A 20,111-nucleotide genomic window follows, 5' to 3' on the forward strand; every position below is an offset into this window, starting at 1 on the left:
CCACAGATTCTGAAGCCCACACAAGATCTATGTGTGACCATTTGTTCTGAAGAAAATGAGATCAGGACACTAGATTTACCACAAATTTCACTTTATCGCTAAACGATCGCGAAAAGTTAATTTATCTGCCCAGGTTAGGCTAATCTGTGCTAATCCAAGTGTCTTTTAGAAATCCTGGGTTCCTTCAGTTTCTGGCGATAAATTAACGGCGATAACAGCGCGGTATCACTGGTACTAGCTAGACTGTTCCAGGCTCTCAGATAGGATGGTGTAAGGCGCGCGTAACAGTGACAAAGGAAGCTGACTAGTCTACTCAGATAATTTTTATTTTTCCTATGTTCAACTTCATTATCAACATTACCATACCCAAAAACAAAAGAAAAACAAAAATAACCTGACATAAAAAATTAACTACAACATCCTGTCAATTTTAATAGTTTTGACTGCCTTTTCTACCTAACAGATAATTTCCATCAGTGGTGCAAGGGTATTGAGGTTTACAGACGCCCATGTGGGCAAGAAAGGTGTGCCATGAGACAGCTAGAAGATCACAATAATTGTTTTTTGGCGAAATAAATAGGGTGCATGGTGGTCGAAAAGTGATAACGTCGGCTTCAGTTCTGGTTTTAGACATTACGACATTTCTATGACCACAACCGGTAGCGGGTGTATGACGGTCACGATTTTAATAGTCGATTTAGCGTGGTCGAGTTTGTGGGTGGATAAATTTTACCAAATTCTATCCTTTCTTTTGTTGTGTGAAGTTCGATTGGGCCTTATGAAAAAAAAGCGATATGGAGATGTTGAAAATTTCAGACCGGAAATAGAAAACACTGTTTGAAGCGGAAGTACCGGTTTGGCGCCAAGCAGAAAATAGATTTCATTGTCAATCAAATGACGCTTAAGCGCGATACTCGATACCTTAGCCCACCATCGTAAAGTCGTTTCTCCTGAGGAAATGTGATCGATTCTTGTCGTGACATCATTCTAAGCAGATCAGTGGATTACATTTTGACCCTTGAGTCCAAGAAAGAGGAACACTTCGTATTTCGCCTTTGTCCTTTACATTTTCTTTGAAGTCTCGTGAAGAGGAAACTATTTACACGTCCACTTTGCATCGGCCGTCTGTAAACAACATCAATGAAAGCACGCAATTGGAAAGGACGTTTTTACGTGCATATTTTAACTTTCTGTTATGGTTATTTGGAGCTTTTTGCCCTCGTGAATGGCTCAAAAACTTTACCTTCAATACAGTGGAGCTTTCAAAATCCGCGGTGAGTAAATGTTTTTAAAGTTTAGAACTTTCCGTTGGCATAAACCACATGTTTAATTCTGAAACATATACAGCATCCGTTTTTACGACTAATTTTCTCTTTCATTAAAGCCTTACGTGTTTAATTGACTTCGAATATAGCAGAATGAAAGTGATTCAATGTTAAAAACTATTAGGCAATGTGTTGTGTGTTTTGTTCGGAAGAATGGATGACAAACTACTCTTAAACGTTTCTCGCCCGACCAATATATGCATATGCAAATTAAGTATACTACGACACTCTTCAGTGCATGGCTATATAAAATGAATCAATGAAGCGGTAGCGTTTTAACGCCCGGGTTTTAGCTGGAAGAGAAATTGCCAGTCACTTCAGGTTTCTTAGAAGCAATAATGTGTTTCTACAGAGTTGACTACGACACCATTTTATCAAACTGTTTTCTTAGAAAATCACGAGAGACTAAGCTTACTGTAGACGCCGCATCAGATGTCTTTGGCTATTGTCTTTCTTTTGTTCTCAGTCTGCTGATATATTAATTACGATAAAATTAGGTTGATAGATCAAGACCTGTTTTTCAGCACATCTTCACTGTAAGCTTGCGGGATCTCGGGGTTTTTGTAACAGCTCAAGAAAGTCATATTATTTTGTTGGTTCAGAACAGCTGGTTGAAATGTGTTGAAATAGTCAGCCCTACCCACCATAGTTTCGTGTATCATTGCTCCTGCCCCTAAGACAAAAAGGTTTACAAAGTAAACTTTCGTTAGATGGTTGATTGTTCTAGAAAATTAAACCGTGCAGCACAAACTGTTGCCCTTTGGCTTAAGGCGGAATAATAAATCTGATAAAACACAAAATGTGAGAATTCCAGGGCCAGGTGTGTAATTTTTGATATCAGTCCATTCATACCCCTTCAAGACTAGACATATGGAGTTACGTGTATGCAACTGATGCCTAAACCTTTACTACAAATCTGCTCATTTTTCCAATCATTCTAAAGTTTTGGATGCAGCCAGTCCTGTTTAAATACATACCTCTACAAGACAAACACCTTTCTATGACAAAATAGCAGGGCTAAAAAAAATTTAATTCCAGTTTGTCCTTTGGGAAAGTAGCTCTCACATAACTTTTTGCTTGCCTTGGGCCACTTCTTGCTCTTCTTAGTATTTGTTAGAGGATGACTTCCCAGGACCCTTGCCCACTGGACAGATGAGCTTTTAATTTAAAAGTTAGTTGGTCAGTAAGAAAATTTACTTTTCCCGGTCTGCTGGATGGGACTTATAACCCTGCCAGAGTAAGAGAAGAGTTTTCTTATCAACTTGTCCTTTGGACAAGCACTATATTGAATTTGGTTGCCCGAAACCCAGGAGTTCTTGTGCAAAAATTTTTGCTCAAAACTCGGACATTTAATGATTTTCTCATGATTCACCTACTTCTTTGCTAGCATCCAAGATTTTTTCTTTTCTTGGTTACTTTGAAAGAAAAACTAACAATAAAGACTGTAATTTGTGGACTTTTGTGAATTCTGCCATTATCAACTGGCATTTTGAGCCTCGGAATGAGTTACATCATAACAGAAGTAATTCTATGGTAATTTGAAGTCAATTTTCAACTGTTTCTGTATTTTTTTCTGATTAAAAATGTTCTTGTCCCATGGAGAAAAATTTAATTATGACAAAGGTTTACATGTTCTGAACTAAATTTCTACCTGTCCTGGACGATTGGACATGGTTGTGGGCACCCTGCCTGTTAGAGTTTGTCCTTGCCATTCTTCAGCCATTTTCTTTGACTCCAATAAGGTGGTCACACTTCTGTGAGATGAGCAGACATTAAGTGCTGATCTCAACAATATCTTTCCTAGAGACAGTTTACTACACAATTTACATATTTTTATTCTGTGATATGTGAGTTCCTTGCCACAAAGTTTTTCAGTTCCAGGATTTGGCTTATATTTATGACAGGAATGCATAAATTGATCGTTTAAGTAAAAAGCTAGAAGTCATCCATACATCATCAATTTAAGTCAAATTAAATAATATTAGACCCTATCTATGCAAAGTTTGATTTCAGTCACATAATATCAAACTTGGTGGAATTAAATGTATTGGTTGCTTAATGGTGCAGCACATAAACAATATAAAATAACATTATCACGAAAACTGGGTTGATGATATTTGTCTAAGTATGGATCAGTGTTTCCAACTCTCTTTGCGATCTATGGTATCTAGTAGTTTGTTAAATATTTTTGGAAAACTCAAAGCTTAGAAAACAGAAGATTTCATTTCTACAAAGAAGGTTTATACAAATGTACAATGGATAATTTTATTAATAACCATTAGAATTGCGTAGTGTAGTTTCTTGAAGAATTGTTGATAATTCAAAAAGCTATATCACACACCCAATACATGCACCATTCCATCCGGCCCTATATCCAGACACCAAAAAGTTGGTTTAAAAAACTTGACCACACCTTGGTTTTATGCTTCTTATTGTTGAATATCACATGGAGCCCTTCAATATAATTATTTGTGATGTAAGGATTTGTTTGTTATACCGCAAACTTCCGATTATAAGCTCCCCCCCCACTTATAAGTGCCCCCCCCATTAATAGGCCCATCTACCTGTAAACAAAACAATACATCCAGTTAAAAGCCCCACCCCCCCTCCCTCTTCCAAATATAAACTCCCCTCTAGCATGTATATGAAATGAATTCAACTTTTTACGACATTTTGAAGGTTAAAAAAAAGTGATCAAATTCAAAAAGTATTTTATCAGCACTGCTTTGTAGGTTGTTTTGAAACACTTTTTTTAGTCTGGTTGTAAGCCCTCCCGAATGGCTCCCCATATATAAGGTCTCCTAAAACCCATTATGAAGTTGTAAAGGCCAGGGCTTATAATCGGAAGTTTATGGCATTGATTTTCAATATCAAAAAGGAATTTTTTTTCATAAAAATTCTGCTGTTTTATCGTGCATTTATTCACAGGTATATGTTGTTGGTAAAATTGATCGATCTCATGAGGTGGAAACCGGTGTTCAACCTGGTTTGATTCAGTTATTTTTTCCCCTAGCCCTAATTTCATACACTTAAGGAGACAACAGAAATTCTGGTTTAACCTGAGAACATATTTTATCTAAAACATTGTTGTACATGTACAAGGCTTTATGACCAATGGTTTTTTGTTTTATTATCACCAAAAAAGTAAACCAACTGAGCAAAAATTTTTCCTTGTTCTTTGCTGCTGGTGTGATCTGTTACCATAATTAGAAGAGTTAAGAACTTAAGCAGCTGAAAAATAAAGATTAGTGTTTATTGCAAAGTTATTACCTTTTCTAATCTTTTCCTTCACTGTTGTGGTGAAGCCGGACATGGTATGATAAGTCTAGATTATTGCCTTAACTTTCAAGCGGGAGTTGTAATAATTGTACATGTTAGTGAATATAAACTTCATGAATCTATCTATAGATGATCTGATCCACAGAGCCCCCTTTTGTCTGAAATTTTGTTTACATATTATAATTATATTTTTAAGTTCTTTATATAATAACCAGCACATGTAGGTAAATTAAAGTGTAGTAATTCGTAGTTGGCATAGCTCCTACCCCCCTCTTTGTGAAATTCCTAGATCCACCATTTGAATTCCTGTTCAGAGCTTATTATAACCTCACACCAATTCATCAGGCTAATGCCCATTAAAGGCAACTTAACATGTTTAATAAACTGGTTGTTTTACACAATGAAAAACAGTAATAGTAAACTAGAACACAGGCGTTTACACAGAATTCAAATGAACCTGAACATGTTGCATAATTGCGCTAAATTTGCAATGAAAGTGTACCATTTTTAACTAAGCAGCTTTTAAAGTTGTTGAAGCCTCTGTCTTAATGGGGGGAAGTTCTTGTGTATTACTGGAAAATTCTGGTCATAAACTCCCCTGCATTATAGACCTGCCTACATTACACCAAAAAAAAACTCTTTCCTGCTTTCAAGCCCACCTGGTTGCAAAGCACATGATGTAATCCCTCTCTTTTTTCTTAATTCTCTGGATATCAGTGCTGTTTGTATGAATGATCTTAGTCATATAGTTTTTTGTTTTGTTTATGCTCAAGTTACAGCTGGAGTAGTAGATTTACTTGGACTTTGTACACATGAATATTTTTTGTCTCTTAATTTTAAAGAGATTTTTCAAAATTCCCTAAGAAATAGGTAAATTTCTTTTCAAGCAGCTAAGTGTTATTGTCCAAAGTTATATATTTTTAATGGATCATGACATTTCTAGAGAAGTGTTTTTATAAATGTCTTAACCTACCAGGGTAAAAGCCTGCCCATTTTTAAGGCAACCCACTCAAAATAATTCTCGCAAATAAGTTGACCTCACCAGGCCTAAAATCCCAATTTGGCATTTTTTTTAAGGGCATATATATTTTCATCGTTACCTGGGATCTATGATGAACAAGAACGCTCTGGGCAGCGTTGAGTCTCGCTTGTTTGTAGATAAGATAAGAAGTGAGGAGGCGAATAGAGTGCGAGCGTTCGTCACTCGGGGGGGGGGGGGGGGGGTGCTCCGCATATAAAAGGGCTTGCGATGCTCTTCGTCTTGCTTAGGCCGGGGTGTAAATTTCGGATTTTGGTCTCATTTACGGTGTTCTGGGCAAAACGGTATTATATTTAGCCATGAAGGTCTTGTTTAGGGTTGCATGTGAAAAAATATAAAAATAACAACATAGTCTCTCAGGGGTCAAAAAAGCTTGGGCTACGCTCGGATCGATCTCTTGTAGGGGTTTAATTCAAAATTTCCGATGAGCATCTCCTTGCCTTTCATATGCAGAGTCGTCCTGCCCCGGGGTTCGTCATAATTCCTCAGAGTCACCGAGAGCAAGTGAAAAAGTTGAATTATGATTTCAATCTACTGCACAGGGTCCAGAGGAGTTGCGTGTGAATAAATTAATTAATTATTTAAAGTCTCATCTCGAAAAATGTTTATACCTGTCGCTTAGCATGATTAATTAGCCCAATGGGATCTTTATGAATCTACTGTAAAGGATTTCTTTGCTTTTTACCCGATCCAGATCGACTTTGTTGTTCGCCATTTTGAAAATCAATACAGTAAAAACCTGCATACAAGAACACCCATTTTCGGGGTTCAGGCTGATTGGGTTCTTATATATCGGGTATTTTAGGTGTAATCAGCCTGAAAGTGTTCTTAAGTGTTCTTAATTTTTTACTTCTAAAAAAATGTAAGGGATTTACTAACTATGATGAAATACATAACTTTGAGAGAAAATTAAACTTGCATTTATACAGAGATCTTAGTGCAATACCACAGTAAAGCTACAGATACTGTTCTATTAAACTAAAAAGGGAAGAGTTTTTATATATAAGAACAATTTTCAATTTTCAGGCTGAATGTGTTCTTATATATATGCTCCTTTTTTTACCAAATTTCAGCCTGGGTGTTCTCAATCCACATGTTCTTGTATGCGGGTTTTTACTGTAACTGCAAGCTATATTCTCGTTGGTGCACAGTAGGTCGTCCGAAGGGTGACGGAAGACCGTCGCCCAAAGGGCGACCGAAGTGCGAAGTGGCGAGTAAAAAAAGGATAAGGGAGGATACTTGTGCCACGTGACTTAGTTCGTTATGAACCGCATCTCTCTGTGACGGAAGTGAATGAGACCGGAAACGCAAAAGCAACAGACCGCTGCTAATTCGAGAATCAAAACATCAGCTGCGGAGGGAGTTTTAAAGATCTTAGAGATCTATGCGAAGGCAACAGAGTTTTAAGTGAAGTGAAGATCTTTCAAGACTGATCATTTGTTGTGTACATGCCAACAGTCTTCGATGTCTTTAAGCAGGTTTCGCTTCTGTAAAGGCTTCCCACTACCCAGTCGCAAAACAAACAACCAAAGACGCAAGAGGTAACATTGTTGGAACCACCGAAGAATATTATTGCTCAGTCGTGATGATGTTTTATTGCAACAGTGCACACGACCTGTAACTCACTACCCGTAATAATTTAAGATTTTCCAAACCAAACTAATGAGTTGGGCTTAACATGATACAGCATTGCACAAAAACGTTACATTCATAGACTAAAGAAAATCGCTTAGTTATTCAGATCCAGAAGATACTTTGGAGAAAATTGGAACCCTTATTCAGCCGTAATAGAAAGCTTCAACATCATGCTTCAAAATAGTCTCATACACAGTCGTTTTTAATGTCGTCACGCAACGCTCTTCCCCGCTAATAGCCACAGTAAATCGATATGTGTGTCATGATCTCTCAGTGTGAAACATGCGGGTAAAATAAAATTTACTTAGTGAAAATGTAGAACCTTCCAGAGCATAATCTACCCAGCAGACGAAAAAAACTTTATTGGAACGAGCAGCATTTTGGCATGAGGTAAAAGTCGTTTAGGTTTACCATCTCCTTTTATTGCTCTGATCTTGAAAACATTTACTTTACTACGTCATTTCCGTCATCATCTGTTGCGGTGGACAGCAAACAGAAGTGCTGTCTCGAAGCCGTAAATTTCGGTCGCCGAAAATGAATTTGAATTCTTTTTTATGCCGTTTTCCTACAGTATTTCGCAAATACATAAGAATTCTAGATCAGGTTAGTCAAATCAGGCAATTTCATTGAATTTCATTTGAGTTTCAAAGATTCGAAAATCGGCCCCAGATTTGTTTCCTCGACATTTATCATCGCATGTACAATAATATTAATGATGTACAAAATATCAAGTTGTTCGTTACAATTAAGTATCCAGCATCATGAAAAAAAAGGAAAAGAATCAGGCTGTTGAACACGAGAGGTAAATTAACGACGATTTGCTTGTTGTTTTTTACCTCATCATCGAAGTTCTGCTCATGAACAATCTTCCTTGTTTCAACATCTGATGTATTCAATTCTTTCAAAGTTATCAACGCTTTCAAACGACAGAATTCTTGGAACGACCCATTTTGAAAACGCTCGACAACTTTTCGTGTGGGTCTACCACGAATGGTGTGTGGACTTGTAACCGACATCACCGTATAATCCATTAATCTTTGTAAATTTTTCATCTCAAAACATAACATTCAGACAATTGCGCGTTGTTTTTCGAAGCGTTCACTGAGATTGAGAGCATCGTGTCGATTTTCATCCCCAGATTCTGCGCTACCATGACCCGGAACACGTGTTTACAAAACCATTCTTTTTGTCACGTTTAGCTGTATTTACTTTTTCGCACGTGAAGGTGAGAACCAAATTACCATAAGATCAGAGAGAGCACGTTTTTAAAGTTTTACTTTTTGTTATGTCTGTTGTGCACTTACGATTTTATCGGCTTACTATGTCATATAAGCATGAAACGTAACCTGTTTTAACGAAAAATATAAAGTCTGATTTCTTACATGGAAGAAAAGCACTTAAACGTGATAAACATTGCGCGTTATTCCAGTCATCCCCCAAAATAAACCACATGCTCATCACGAGACTCATTTTCATACAATAAAAGTCGTCACGATTCTTATCCCCAGTTTCCACGGTCTTCGCTAGGAACGCGGGGCCTACAAACTAGGTCCCACCGAAAAAAAAAAAAAAAAACGAGTGCATTTTCAGAGTCTCGCTTTGCTTAAGCAAGCTCGACTAAAAACATTTATTAGGTGCTTTCCAGTGTCAGAAATTCAAAGACTTTAACATGCAATGATTCTATTATCCTTCATAATGAATTGATTATTGAAGTGTTCTTTGCATTGTTTAAGTGTGGCCAAATTAAATAACTATCCCTTCTGTCCAAACACTCTCCCCAGCTTGTTTTGTTATAGTCTGTTAAAGTTTCAGGGTGGCGATAATGGGATTATAACATCTGTGCTCAGTTTATTCTTTACTGTTTGCCTGTTTATTATGACAATCCATGAAATTTGAACCTCTATAAGGTTGTTAAGTTAATTAATAGGCAAGTCTGTAAATTACAGTATACATGAAATAAAAAACCTGTGTAAATGATAACTTAATATAGACGGCACTTTTAGAGCTTATCTCTGATTTCATGTTAAGATTGTTCTTGTGTGGTGGCAACTTTAAGAACATTGTGGTAAAGGCCATTTTCAGCAATTGTATGATTGTGAATTATGGAGGAAATTTAAAATGCCGATTAAATTTGTCACTGTTATTAATGAAAATCAGCTTATTGTGGGTTAGTAAAGAAGGAAAAGATTAAGTTCCATATTTGAGGATTGATAAGTTATTGTTATATAATCTCATTAAACTGCCATGTTACTATAAATGGGGATCTCAACTAAGCACAGCAGCTGTTCTTATTATAGCTTACAGTCAAACTTCCTTAATACGGACACTGAGGGAGGCGTAGAAAGTGTTGGTATTAACGAGGGGTGTCCGCATAAGCGGGTTGAATTTAGAGAAAATGTATTGAGTTTCTTTTCCGGGGACACAGCAAACTGTCCGTAATAATGAGGTGTCCATATTAAGCAGGCGAGTTTAACATTTTGAAATAATGAATTGCCAAGATTAAAAGTAGCTGCTACTTTGTGATGCATCTGCTTTGGTTTAAAGTGGTAAAAGATGACGTCAGTGCAAATTAGTTATCTCTGATTTATTTACTCTCAGTTGTGGTCAAAGTCAAAACAAGACAAATTCTAAGCTGCCAAAGGCTTGGTGATTTGTTAAAAACTCATAGAATCATGCAAGATTACTGTTGAAAAGATTTCAGTTGAGAGATGGTTGTGAACACCTGCCTACACCAGAGAATTTTATCCACAGATGCAAACGACAGAATGACATACATGTTGAAATGCACCTCACCAGAGCTTTGAATTCATGAATATTCTAGGAGTGAAAGGGTTGGGAAACATAAAATGCCACAAGGATGTTGATCTTTGTTGAGGACCTTTTTATAGGGCCAGACTGACCGCATTGGCTGAATTTCAAAAAGTGTCTTTCCACTGACTGAGGAGGAAGTATTGTCCCTGTCAGCATTTTACTACTATTTTGCCCTTTTCTTCATCGCTGTCGCAGTCTCAACCCATCTTTGCGTTGTTAGTGCTGTTTCACTTGACTTATTTCACTGTTTCAAGGTCATGTCAGACTTACTCTTACTGATGTGCTTGACATCTTTGAAATAAAACTTTAGCATGATTAGATTTGTTATCTTGGCATGGGTTCAATGCCAAGACTTTATTAACCCTTTTAATAACCCGAATATCAAAACTGATATTCTCATTTGCAACCCATTTACATCTAATTTCCTACAGTGCTAGTAGGAGAAGTTATTAAAATATCAATCAAATTCATCTTGAAATGTAGATTATTTAGTATGTTTTCTCATTTATTCTTTTGCAGATTTCAGGAGGGAAGCATTCGGTTAAATGTTTTATCATACTCAAAGGTCAACATTATTTGTCCAACCAAATACGTTGCTCTGAAAGAAACAGATTCAGACCCCACTGAGAATCAATTGTATGAAAACGTATGGATGGTGGACAGTTTAAGTTACCACTCATGTAACGTCAATACTAGTATTGCAAGCAACAAGAAACTGTTGAACTGTGACCAACCGTCAAAACTTCATTGGACAAAACTGTTATTTTTACCACTTACTCCCTCTGGGGATGCTGGTTATAATCCAGGAGAGACATACTATTACATCTGTGAGTACCTAAACTTACATAATTACGTGTATGGGTTGTTCACATGGAAGGAGGAGGATCCTAGAAGGCAGAACAACTTTTCGTTGTGTTTACATGCAGAAATTTTGGTCTGTGTGATGCCTTAATTTTATTAAAGTAGAAAAAGATCTAGAATGAGTTAAAAATGGTGGGAGATAAAAACAATAATGTAGTTTGGGTTCTTTTGCTCTCTTTGCTGGCCTTAATAACTACCTTTCAGCATAATTATCACAATTTTCAGCTCATAGTATCACTAAACAAAATTGTCAGTCTTTATTGCCATGATTAGCCACTGAATGAAACACTGCCACTTTTGTCTGGTTTGTCCTTTGTAGTACCAGCCAAGGATCTTCCTAGTGAAGGCAGTTTAGCTGGTGCTAGGGATCGTAGTGCTAGGGACAGAGACAACACTTTGTATGCAAACCAAACACTGAAAACATATGGTGCTACAGGGCTGTAAGATGATCTGTCTCCCAGGATCTTCCTCCCTCCATGTAAAGAGTCCCTAATAAACTTGCACCAATTTGACCTCTTTTATCAGTAAATGCAGTTATATGCTATTAAATGGAGTCAACAGAAAGGAGCATGTCTTCCGTTGTAGTCAATGGCACTTCAGGGGTGCTAGGATTTCATTGTGCTCATGTGTTGCAGCTACTTTGTTTGGCATGATCAAGCATGAGTGTTTCTTTAGCAATGGCATTGTCTTGGGTGTGTTGTTCTTTTAATGTGTAGTTCCAGAAAATATCCATACTCCCCCCATGGAAGGGATTGGAAATTCCTGGGGGGTGGGGGGTCCTCAAAGCCCCAACGATTTAAGTAAATGTATGAAGCTTGACTGGAATTTCCAGAGAGGTGGTGGGTTTAAGGAAAAATCCCTTCCGTGAAGGAGGTATGGATTATTTTTGGAACCACACAATGAGTTTTTCTCTTGCATTCATCTTTAAACATTAGTTTTTGAGAGCTTTTTTCTTTCATTCTTCCGTTTCAATATTATAACTGTAACAGTGTATCCTCCATGTTGGATATGGCATCTTCCTTGGCACCTTCATCTCCAGCTGTAGGTATACTTCATCGACTTCCATAACCCAGACAAGGAGTGGATAGGTTAATTAATATTGGTTTAGGAATAATTATTTTCTACCAGTTGTATATTTTTAACTATTAATATTTCCTGGCTTTAGCTACTTCTAATGGTGGTAAGAGTTCATTGGATCAGACAAGTGGAGGACATTGTAAGACCAATAACATGAAATTGGAAGTATATATATGCCGAGATAAACAAGGTAATGTTTGCTTTTCTGACCAACTATAAATGCAACTGGATTTATTGAAGAAATAAATAATACTAGACTATCGATAAAGAAACTTTAAGCAAGGAAATCCTTTTTTTGTGTAGAATTAATCCCCTACTCAGTTCTTATATACATGTAATCTTCAAGCAAGCTTGACTTGTAATTCTTTTTGAAAAGAGCATTCTTGTTGTGAATGACATTGGAGTCATTAACATCTTAGTCATTATTTTTAGATGTACATTGTGCTGAAGCCAGGTCAATACCATCAACCACCTCTGCAGCTGCATTTCAGTTGGTAACAGATACAAATTCATCATCCACATTATCACCAGTTGTAAGCAGTACAAAGGCTCCAGCTTCTACAGCTCCAACAACCACAGAAACATCTACCCGGCTGGTGAACCAAACCAGCACTCACCCCCCTCCCCAGGAACCAGCAGATGTAGGGGCATCCAAAAGAGATAAACCTCTATCAACAGGTGGTACGTAGTATTTAAGATTTTACTAACAACCTCAATGTCTTAACACATGTTAAGTTAGAACCTGTGAGTGAATGGACCAGCCAATTTGATCACGAAATAGGTTTCTCTTTGAGAGTTTTGACCAAAAATTCATCACTCCCATGCACACTATACAATGTACACGTAGGAATACACTAACCTGACTGTTGGCTCATCCTCGGTGTAAAAACCTGTGAAAATCACGAATGATGTAAAACAATGAATACAAAGAAGCTACTGAGAAGTCAACAAAATAGAGCCAAGGAAAATAATAGGTAGAAAACAAAGAAAAACTTCACAGGTTTTTACACTGAGGTGAACCCTGACTGTTTCGCACTTTTTAGTTCAGATGATCATGTGCAATTTTATTGTATGATTTTCTGTAAGGCAAGAGCCGCAATGTTTCAAACCCAAACCACATGTGTATAAACAGTTGGCAGTTTCAACATGATTCATTGCAGCCAAATTGCCACCGGTTCAGCAATGCTTGGGATATAGTGCAACGTACATGCAGCAATTTTTGTATTCATGTACATCTAATTATGTAGGAATTAATTACCAATAATTCATCATTATTTTATCTCTTTACAACTACCATAAATCCTCTATTAAGCTCCGGGGGTGGGGGGGGGAGGGGCTTATTTATTTCAAACATATTTGAGGAGGGGGGGGGGCCTTATTAGAGATGGAAGGCTTATTCAGTTTAGCAAAGAAGATGGTATCAGTTCCCCATAAAGAACTAGAATGCATTTAGTGGAATTAAAGCTCAAGTACAAGAAGTTGGAGGTCATGCAAATGGGGTTAAAAAACAAATCCGAACTTCCAGCTGGTGAATGAAATATCATCCTGGATCAGTCCACACAAAGTTATACGGTCACAGTAGACTCCTGACAGTCGCGATTGATTAATACAGTCTATTTTTATCAGTAAATAATAATTTTGGGGAGGCGAAGCCTAAAAGAGAGGGGCCCGCTTCACACTCCAAGTCGGCCATGAAGGGTCAAAAGCTTGGGCTTTGTCTGTAGTCCCTCATTTTTCTGTCTCCCCGCTGCATGTCACCTTTTCTCGTGTGGGGTGATTTTCACGCATGCTCACGTTTCGCTCACTCTACTATCCCTGAGGAAAATTGGGGGACTATTCTGACTTTATTGCCAACATGCGTACATGTATCTGATTAATATTTTTTTTCATATAACTAATCATTAATTACTTTCTTCTTGTAGTGTCTCTGTTGGTAGTACCTTTAGTAGTATTAGGAGCAATGCTTGCTGTCTCCGTGGGAATGAACGTTTATTACTTTAAGTGAGTATGAACGTTATTGTAAAACCTCAAACCACCATCCCTGTGCATGTAACATACCACCACTGAACACACACACAGAATAAGGAAAGCAAGTTCATTTTAATTATATTAACACCAATGAAATACTAGCTGAGCTTTTGTGCAAAAACATGATATCTTCACACATGAAAATTATAACATGGTTTCTTCTTCACATGTGAAAAGACCTCCTTTGCTATGGTCACTACATTATAATAAGTCGCACCTTTTGCAGCAAAAAAAAAACGTCAAAGAGAAATGGTATTTCATTGGTGTTTTTATAATGAATAGAACATGACATAGCTACTTGGAGATACAGAATTTTTCACTATAATCTTTGTGTATGTACCAGAGCTTAGCTTAGAAAAGAATTCCTTAAAATATCAAAAGATGCTTTTTCATGTTAATAAAATGGGGTAGGCAATATTGATCATTAATGTTATTTTTTTGTCAATTCAATCATTCTTTCAGTTGAGTTGTGCAACTATACTGGGATTTCAATAGATATGTCATATGAATTGAGCATAAAGAAGGTCTTATATGACAGAATTACAGGGCTGCAAATAACAGTCGGTCATTGGACATTGGCCAACCAAATTTGCTAGTGTCTGACGAAATCCCACCTGTGTTTGGACATTACAGTATGTTCGGAGAATTTTTTGTCGTAAATCATTTTAATATTGTAAGGATGATCTCAAATTCATGAAACAACATTGAATTGGGTAATAAACTGAATGAAATTTCCTGACCTGTACATTCGCATAAAATGTCCTCTGTTTTACCCAATAAAGTTCAACCCTTTTTTGGTGATGTCCGAACAAAATGGTGTCTTAGAAGGTCAATTAAGGAGGCAGCATGGTCGAGTAGTCAGTGTGTTGGACTTGCAATCCGGCAGTCCCGGGTTCTAGTCCCGCTCTGGCCACTTGCTGGATTTGTTCCTTGTGGTCCGAGTTCAAATCCTCGGTCACGCTTGTTAATAGCCAACTGGTTGTCTCCTGCCAGTTGGGGTTTTTAATCCTTTTATGTTGTATTTAAATTATTTGTTTCTAAGTATTATTGAGTGGAGTGCCTGTAAACTAGCTGGATAAGCTAATTGCACTTTCCACTATAAACAAGCCTTTAAACCTTTATGCCTTTTTGTTCTTAATTATGTCCTTTCAAGGAAAAAAAATTATTTGCCACCCTGAACTGTTAGTTTTACATTTCTGCTCAATGACTTAATGATTGATAAATGATAAAAGTGCTGTATTAATTAAATTATGGCACTGAAAGTAACGCAACTGGAAGTAGATTCACATTAGGAGACACATTCAGCTGTTATTAATAATTTTCTCTCTTTCTATCGTTCATTTTTGCTTGCATTTCTGTCTATTTACCTGTGCAATGACACATTTTTTGATGCTGCAACCAAACTAGGAAACATGCTTCTTGCAATGCTTTCATTAAGACTGGATGAATAACTGGTTAGGTCTTAATGGAAAGGGGAATGTAAAACTGGTTTTGGTGGAAAATTTGAAAAAAAATTAATGTTATAAAAATAACAGTCTTCATTCAGAGAGGTCACTTCACAACAGTGATATTCTGTATTGCTCTGCTTTTTGATTAATAAACATATTATTGCTGTTCACTTTTTAGGAAAAATAAAAGAGCAAGAAAACTTCTTACCAAAGAGGAGACAGTCGCGGCCCTTTAATGCCAAGTCCTGTGTAATAATTTTATTGAATCTTATCACCAGTAATAGTACTAGTAACCAGTAGTGATTTATTATATGGCTGAAACTGCAAGTAGACAAGATGAAGCAAATTCTGTGATCTGATTTGATACCTAAGTGGGTAAGATGGGCCACTCCCACATTGGTTCAGGGTAAAATCTGTTTGGTATTGTTTCATTGTTGTTTTTCTTTTGTTTTACATTATCTGTGTCCGGTATATGAGTTAAATGCCCATGTTGGTACTGCAAGAAAAAGTTCTCTTTTTGGCCATATAATAAATTCTTTATTGACCAAGCTTGTTTGGTTAACATGGCTGGATATTGGCCTCATTCTTTTTCGCACCTTTGTTGACCTCGATTTCCCCCTGCTCCATAAAACCCGAAAAGAGAGCTTGGCCAGTATCCAGCAATCTTGATCTGGTGTTTGGTCAATTTGCTACTTAAGAAGGAAACTGGTGCAGAGACTTCTGGAATCGTTACTGGGGATGCGCCAGTCAGCTATTGGCCAATTGTATTCTCCCTGGCCCCAGTAACAGTCTTGACTGTCTTTGTGAAACTTAACTTGGCCCATATTATGCGATGAATTTATGCATTTTTTTATGCAATTTTAACTCATTTCAGGCCCTAATAATATGAGAGAAAAAGTTGATTTTATTTCCTTCAAACCTTGATGTGTCCTTCATAGACTGCAAAACGGTCCATATTTTTGCGTTTTCAAGTACGTGTGAGCAGTCAAACAACGGACGAGGCTGAAAACAGAGAGTGAGACTGGGGAGATGCTTTAAAAATACTTTTTTCTCACGCGTCACACGCGTAAGACTCTTACGCCACGCTTTACCGATTTCTTTACTGATTTTGAGAAAACCGACTGTTTTGCAGTCTGTTTTGCACTGCCTCAAGAAACTCTGATTTTTAGTTCTCAGAAGATAAAATTAACTATTGTCCTCAAGGATGAGTTATTAACTGATTTGTACAAAAAAAAAAAAAAAAAAAAAAAAAAAACTAGCAACAAGACAGTAGTAGTATCATAAAAAAGAAAACAAAGTAGAAGTCACTATATTGAAGGTACAGTGTAACCTCATACTTTGTTAGGGATCCTCCAAGATCAAAGATTTAGATTGGTGTTATATACTGTAACATTTTACTTAAGTGTCAGTGAATGTGTAAATAAGAAAAATTATTATTTGAAGCGAACTTTGTTTTAGAGGGAGTGAAACACACTAGATTGTTGTACAGTGAACTCTCTTTAACACAGACATCATTGGGGCTGGATCTATGAGTCCATCTAAAACGGGTGTGCACCTTAAAGAGAGTCCAATGAAAGAATTATTGTCACCCACAGGGATGTGGGTGTTTTGAAGATTATCGCTTCACCTTTGCTCGGCAGCTTTTATTTGACCGGTAACTTCAGCGAAGAATTTGAAAACACAAAAACTAGTTTAAAATGGCGATTGTAGGTGTTCGAAATTGTATGGGTGTAAAGAGGCACTTTGGATTCACAGTGCCCCCTACCTTCTAGTTTTTGATTTTAAACTTACCGTGATCTCGCGTTTGTTTCCATTTTACATCTAGAGAATAAAGAGTTTGTGAACGTTCTATAGAATCACGGACAGATAGTGTCGCACTTTCCGCTTGTCTTTAACCTACAGAGCCGAAATTGCCTGGCGGAGCAAAGAGCATTTTTATCTGTAATTATTAAATTTCAGGTATCGATAGCTGGATCAGCTTTTCAGCTGCTTTAGTTTGCAGCGTTTGTTTTCTAAGAAAATTGTTTAAAGTTAAATTGAAATGTTAAATTTATAGACAGTAATTGTTAAAACAAAATGCATTTTTCAATTGTTTTAACTAAATTAAATATTGTTCAATTTTTATGTAATATTAGGATATATCATTTATTTGCTTCACTGTAGTAGTGGACCATAAATGCTTCCAGGAATAAATCAAATACGAGTGAGTATGTTTGGTGTCCTGTTCATGATAAAGTCCTTTAGTCCTTGTTCCATTGAAGGTCAGGTAGCTGGGAAAAGGTTTTCATGTGTCAAGAATGCTTTTAACTGCCCCCCTTTCCAACAAAGAGCCCTGTCACTGCGTTTCTTAAAGGCTTTTTACATGGACGGAGGAAAATCCTATCCTGTGTCAGTATCCTCCTTAGGCACTTCGTTTTTCGCATGGTTTCGCATAGAGTCGAGCGCAAAACGCGAGTGACTGGTGACGAAGCGCCTCTCTTTGCGCGCCAATTTTCATCGAGAGAGAGAGAGACGTCTGGGTCCGTGTGGTGCCCAAGTAGAGATAGAATTAAAGATGGCGGGTAACAAAAACAAAAATGTAAATTGGGGCCTTACTTCTCTCTTTTCTGCCTTTCAGCAGAATCATCACAATCATCAGCTTGAGCTCGTTGTAATGCAAAAACGAAATGGTCGCCCTCATTACCGTGATTACCCACTGAACGACCCGCCGCCACGGCCACCATTTTTGTCCAGTTTTTCCCAAGAATTAGGATCCTCCTAGCGAAAACAGATCAAAGCAGATCATGGTGCTAAGATCTTCTAGAACTAGGAGCTTCCTATCTCTCAGCTAAGAAGATCCTAGCGCTAAGGAACAAGTACAACACATTGCATGTAAACTGAATACAGAAAACATATAGCGCAAGGATGATCCGCCTTCTGGGATCTTCCTGGTGCTAGGATCTTCCTTCCTCCATGTAAACGGCCTCTTAGCCGTTACATTTACAACGCACAAACCAGCTTGCGTAGCAGGCGCCAAAAACAATGGGCGCAAGAAAAGAACGGGAGCGTCACGCCGCGCGTGTCTCCCTCGCACCCGTTCTTTCTTGCGCTCATTATTTCGTAGTGCAGGCTATATACGCACAAACTTACTTTGAAATAGAAGAAAAAATAGCTGAGGCTGCACCAGCTATTTTACCCTTTCGTAAAATGGCTGTTGCCCACGGGGAAGCAACTTTTTTTGCCGTGTAACCGATTCTCCAAATGTGAAATTTGCTTGGTTACGTCGAAAAGAACAAACGAATTCCTTATGACAGTTCCCGAGGTAAGTACCTTTTATTTATAAGCCATGTACACACGAATTCGGACACTTTTGAAATATCAAACTGCATGTATTCTTTCTTTTTTGCGGACGGGGACTTAAAACCGCTTTGGAGAGCGGTTTCATAACAATACGGGTTTTGGTCGAACCGGATTTGTTTTCGTGTTGACGAAGGGCCGATTCGTGTAAAAAAAAAGTATGCGGTTTCAAAAATGTCCTGATTTAAATTCGTGTGGTCAAAGCCTAAGAGCCCTAAAATGGCCCAACCATGAGAAAGTGAAATGTATCAAACTCTAGAACTTTCACCATGGGCTCCTGCTTTCACTTATTGTGTACGTGCAGAAACAAGGAAGAGGAACACGAAAGAGGTATAGATTTTGAACTTGGAATAGGATTAAGGTTTTAAGATGGAAGAGATTAGCGTCTCCTGACGTGGATTAAACACGACAAAAAAATCGAAAAAAACGAAAACAGCTAAAAAAAGCAACGGTGACGACAGCGACTTCTCATCCTTTGATCGAACCGCAACCTATCAAGAAACCCAAATTAGTTCAGCTTGACCTCTCTCTCCTCCGCGTAGCTCATTGGCCTGTTACGTTTGGTCGTCGAGAGGCTGGGAGAGGTAGAATTGAAAGCGCGCAGTTTCAATCGATTACCGTGGAAAAATAAAAATATATATGTTTTTGGCAAATAAGAATGTTATAACGTTAGTGTACTCAACATGAAACTATACTAAATAGGCCATTTGCACGATGGCGTCATTTTACTACTACGACCAGACCAAATTCTTTTAGTTTTTCCTTTTACATTTTAATTTGGTAATCCTAGTGAGGTTTCAATAACAAAGGCGCAGCCTAGTCCCTAGGCGTTCTCGGCGCGGTCCGATCCTGGACTCTACCATGAGCAGTGACGTCACCGAGAGATACTCGCCCAGACTTCGCGCGGACAACGGGTCAAGAGAGAACGCCTATTATGGGCTAGGCTGACAAAGGCGATAATTTGCACAACAAAGGAAAAACCCGAAGGATTCTGGTCGTAGTGGTAAAATGACGCCCTCATGCAAATGGCCTATTGATCACTCTTTTCATCTCACATATTTATTTTTGTTGCGTTCCAAGACACAGAATCACGTCTGTGCCTTATTCTCTATATTGGTTTGTGAGGGTAAAATTGTTTCGTTCAATGCTGGTAGTATGTGCATGTTGTGGAGAAACTTACCATAAGTTTGTGTTTCTTTGACTTGCACACAATTAAAAGATAAATGGCATTCCCTACAAATAGATTTTTTTCGGATTATACTGTCACTGATA

General features: G+C 37.7%; 1 protein-coding gene across 2 annotated transcripts; it reads left to right on the plus strand.

Annotated features, from left to right (window-relative positions):
- The first annotated feature begins 879 nt into the window (after window positions 1-879).
- LOC140928539 (ephrin-B2-like) lies at window positions 880-17,713 on the plus strand. 2 transcript variants are annotated; one of them, XM_073378291.1, is made up of 5 exons: window positions 880-1,274; window positions 10,609-10,916; window positions 12,116-12,217; window positions 12,460-12,705; window positions 13,950-17,713. In XM_073378291.1, exons 1-5 carry the CDS (start codon window positions 1,141-1,143, stop codon window positions 14,030-14,032), a joined length of 873 nt encoding a protein of 290 aa, XP_073234392.1. In that variant the 5' UTR covers window positions 880-1,140; the 3' UTR covers window positions 14,033-17,713. The 2 variants fall into 2 exon arrangements, with proteins under 2 accessions (XP_073234392.1, XP_073234391.1); XM_073378290.1 differs by having other exon boundaries at window positions 881-1,274; window positions 12,460-12,708.
- The last annotated feature ends 2,398 nt before the right edge of the window (window positions 17,714-20,111 follow it).

This window comes from Porites lutea, chromosome 2 (assembly GCF_958299795.1).
Source record: "Porites lutea chromosome 2, jaPorLute2.1, whole genome shotgun sequence".
Classification (NCBI taxonomy): Eukaryota; Metazoa; Cnidaria; class Anthozoa; order Scleractinia; family Poritidae; genus Porites; species Porites lutea.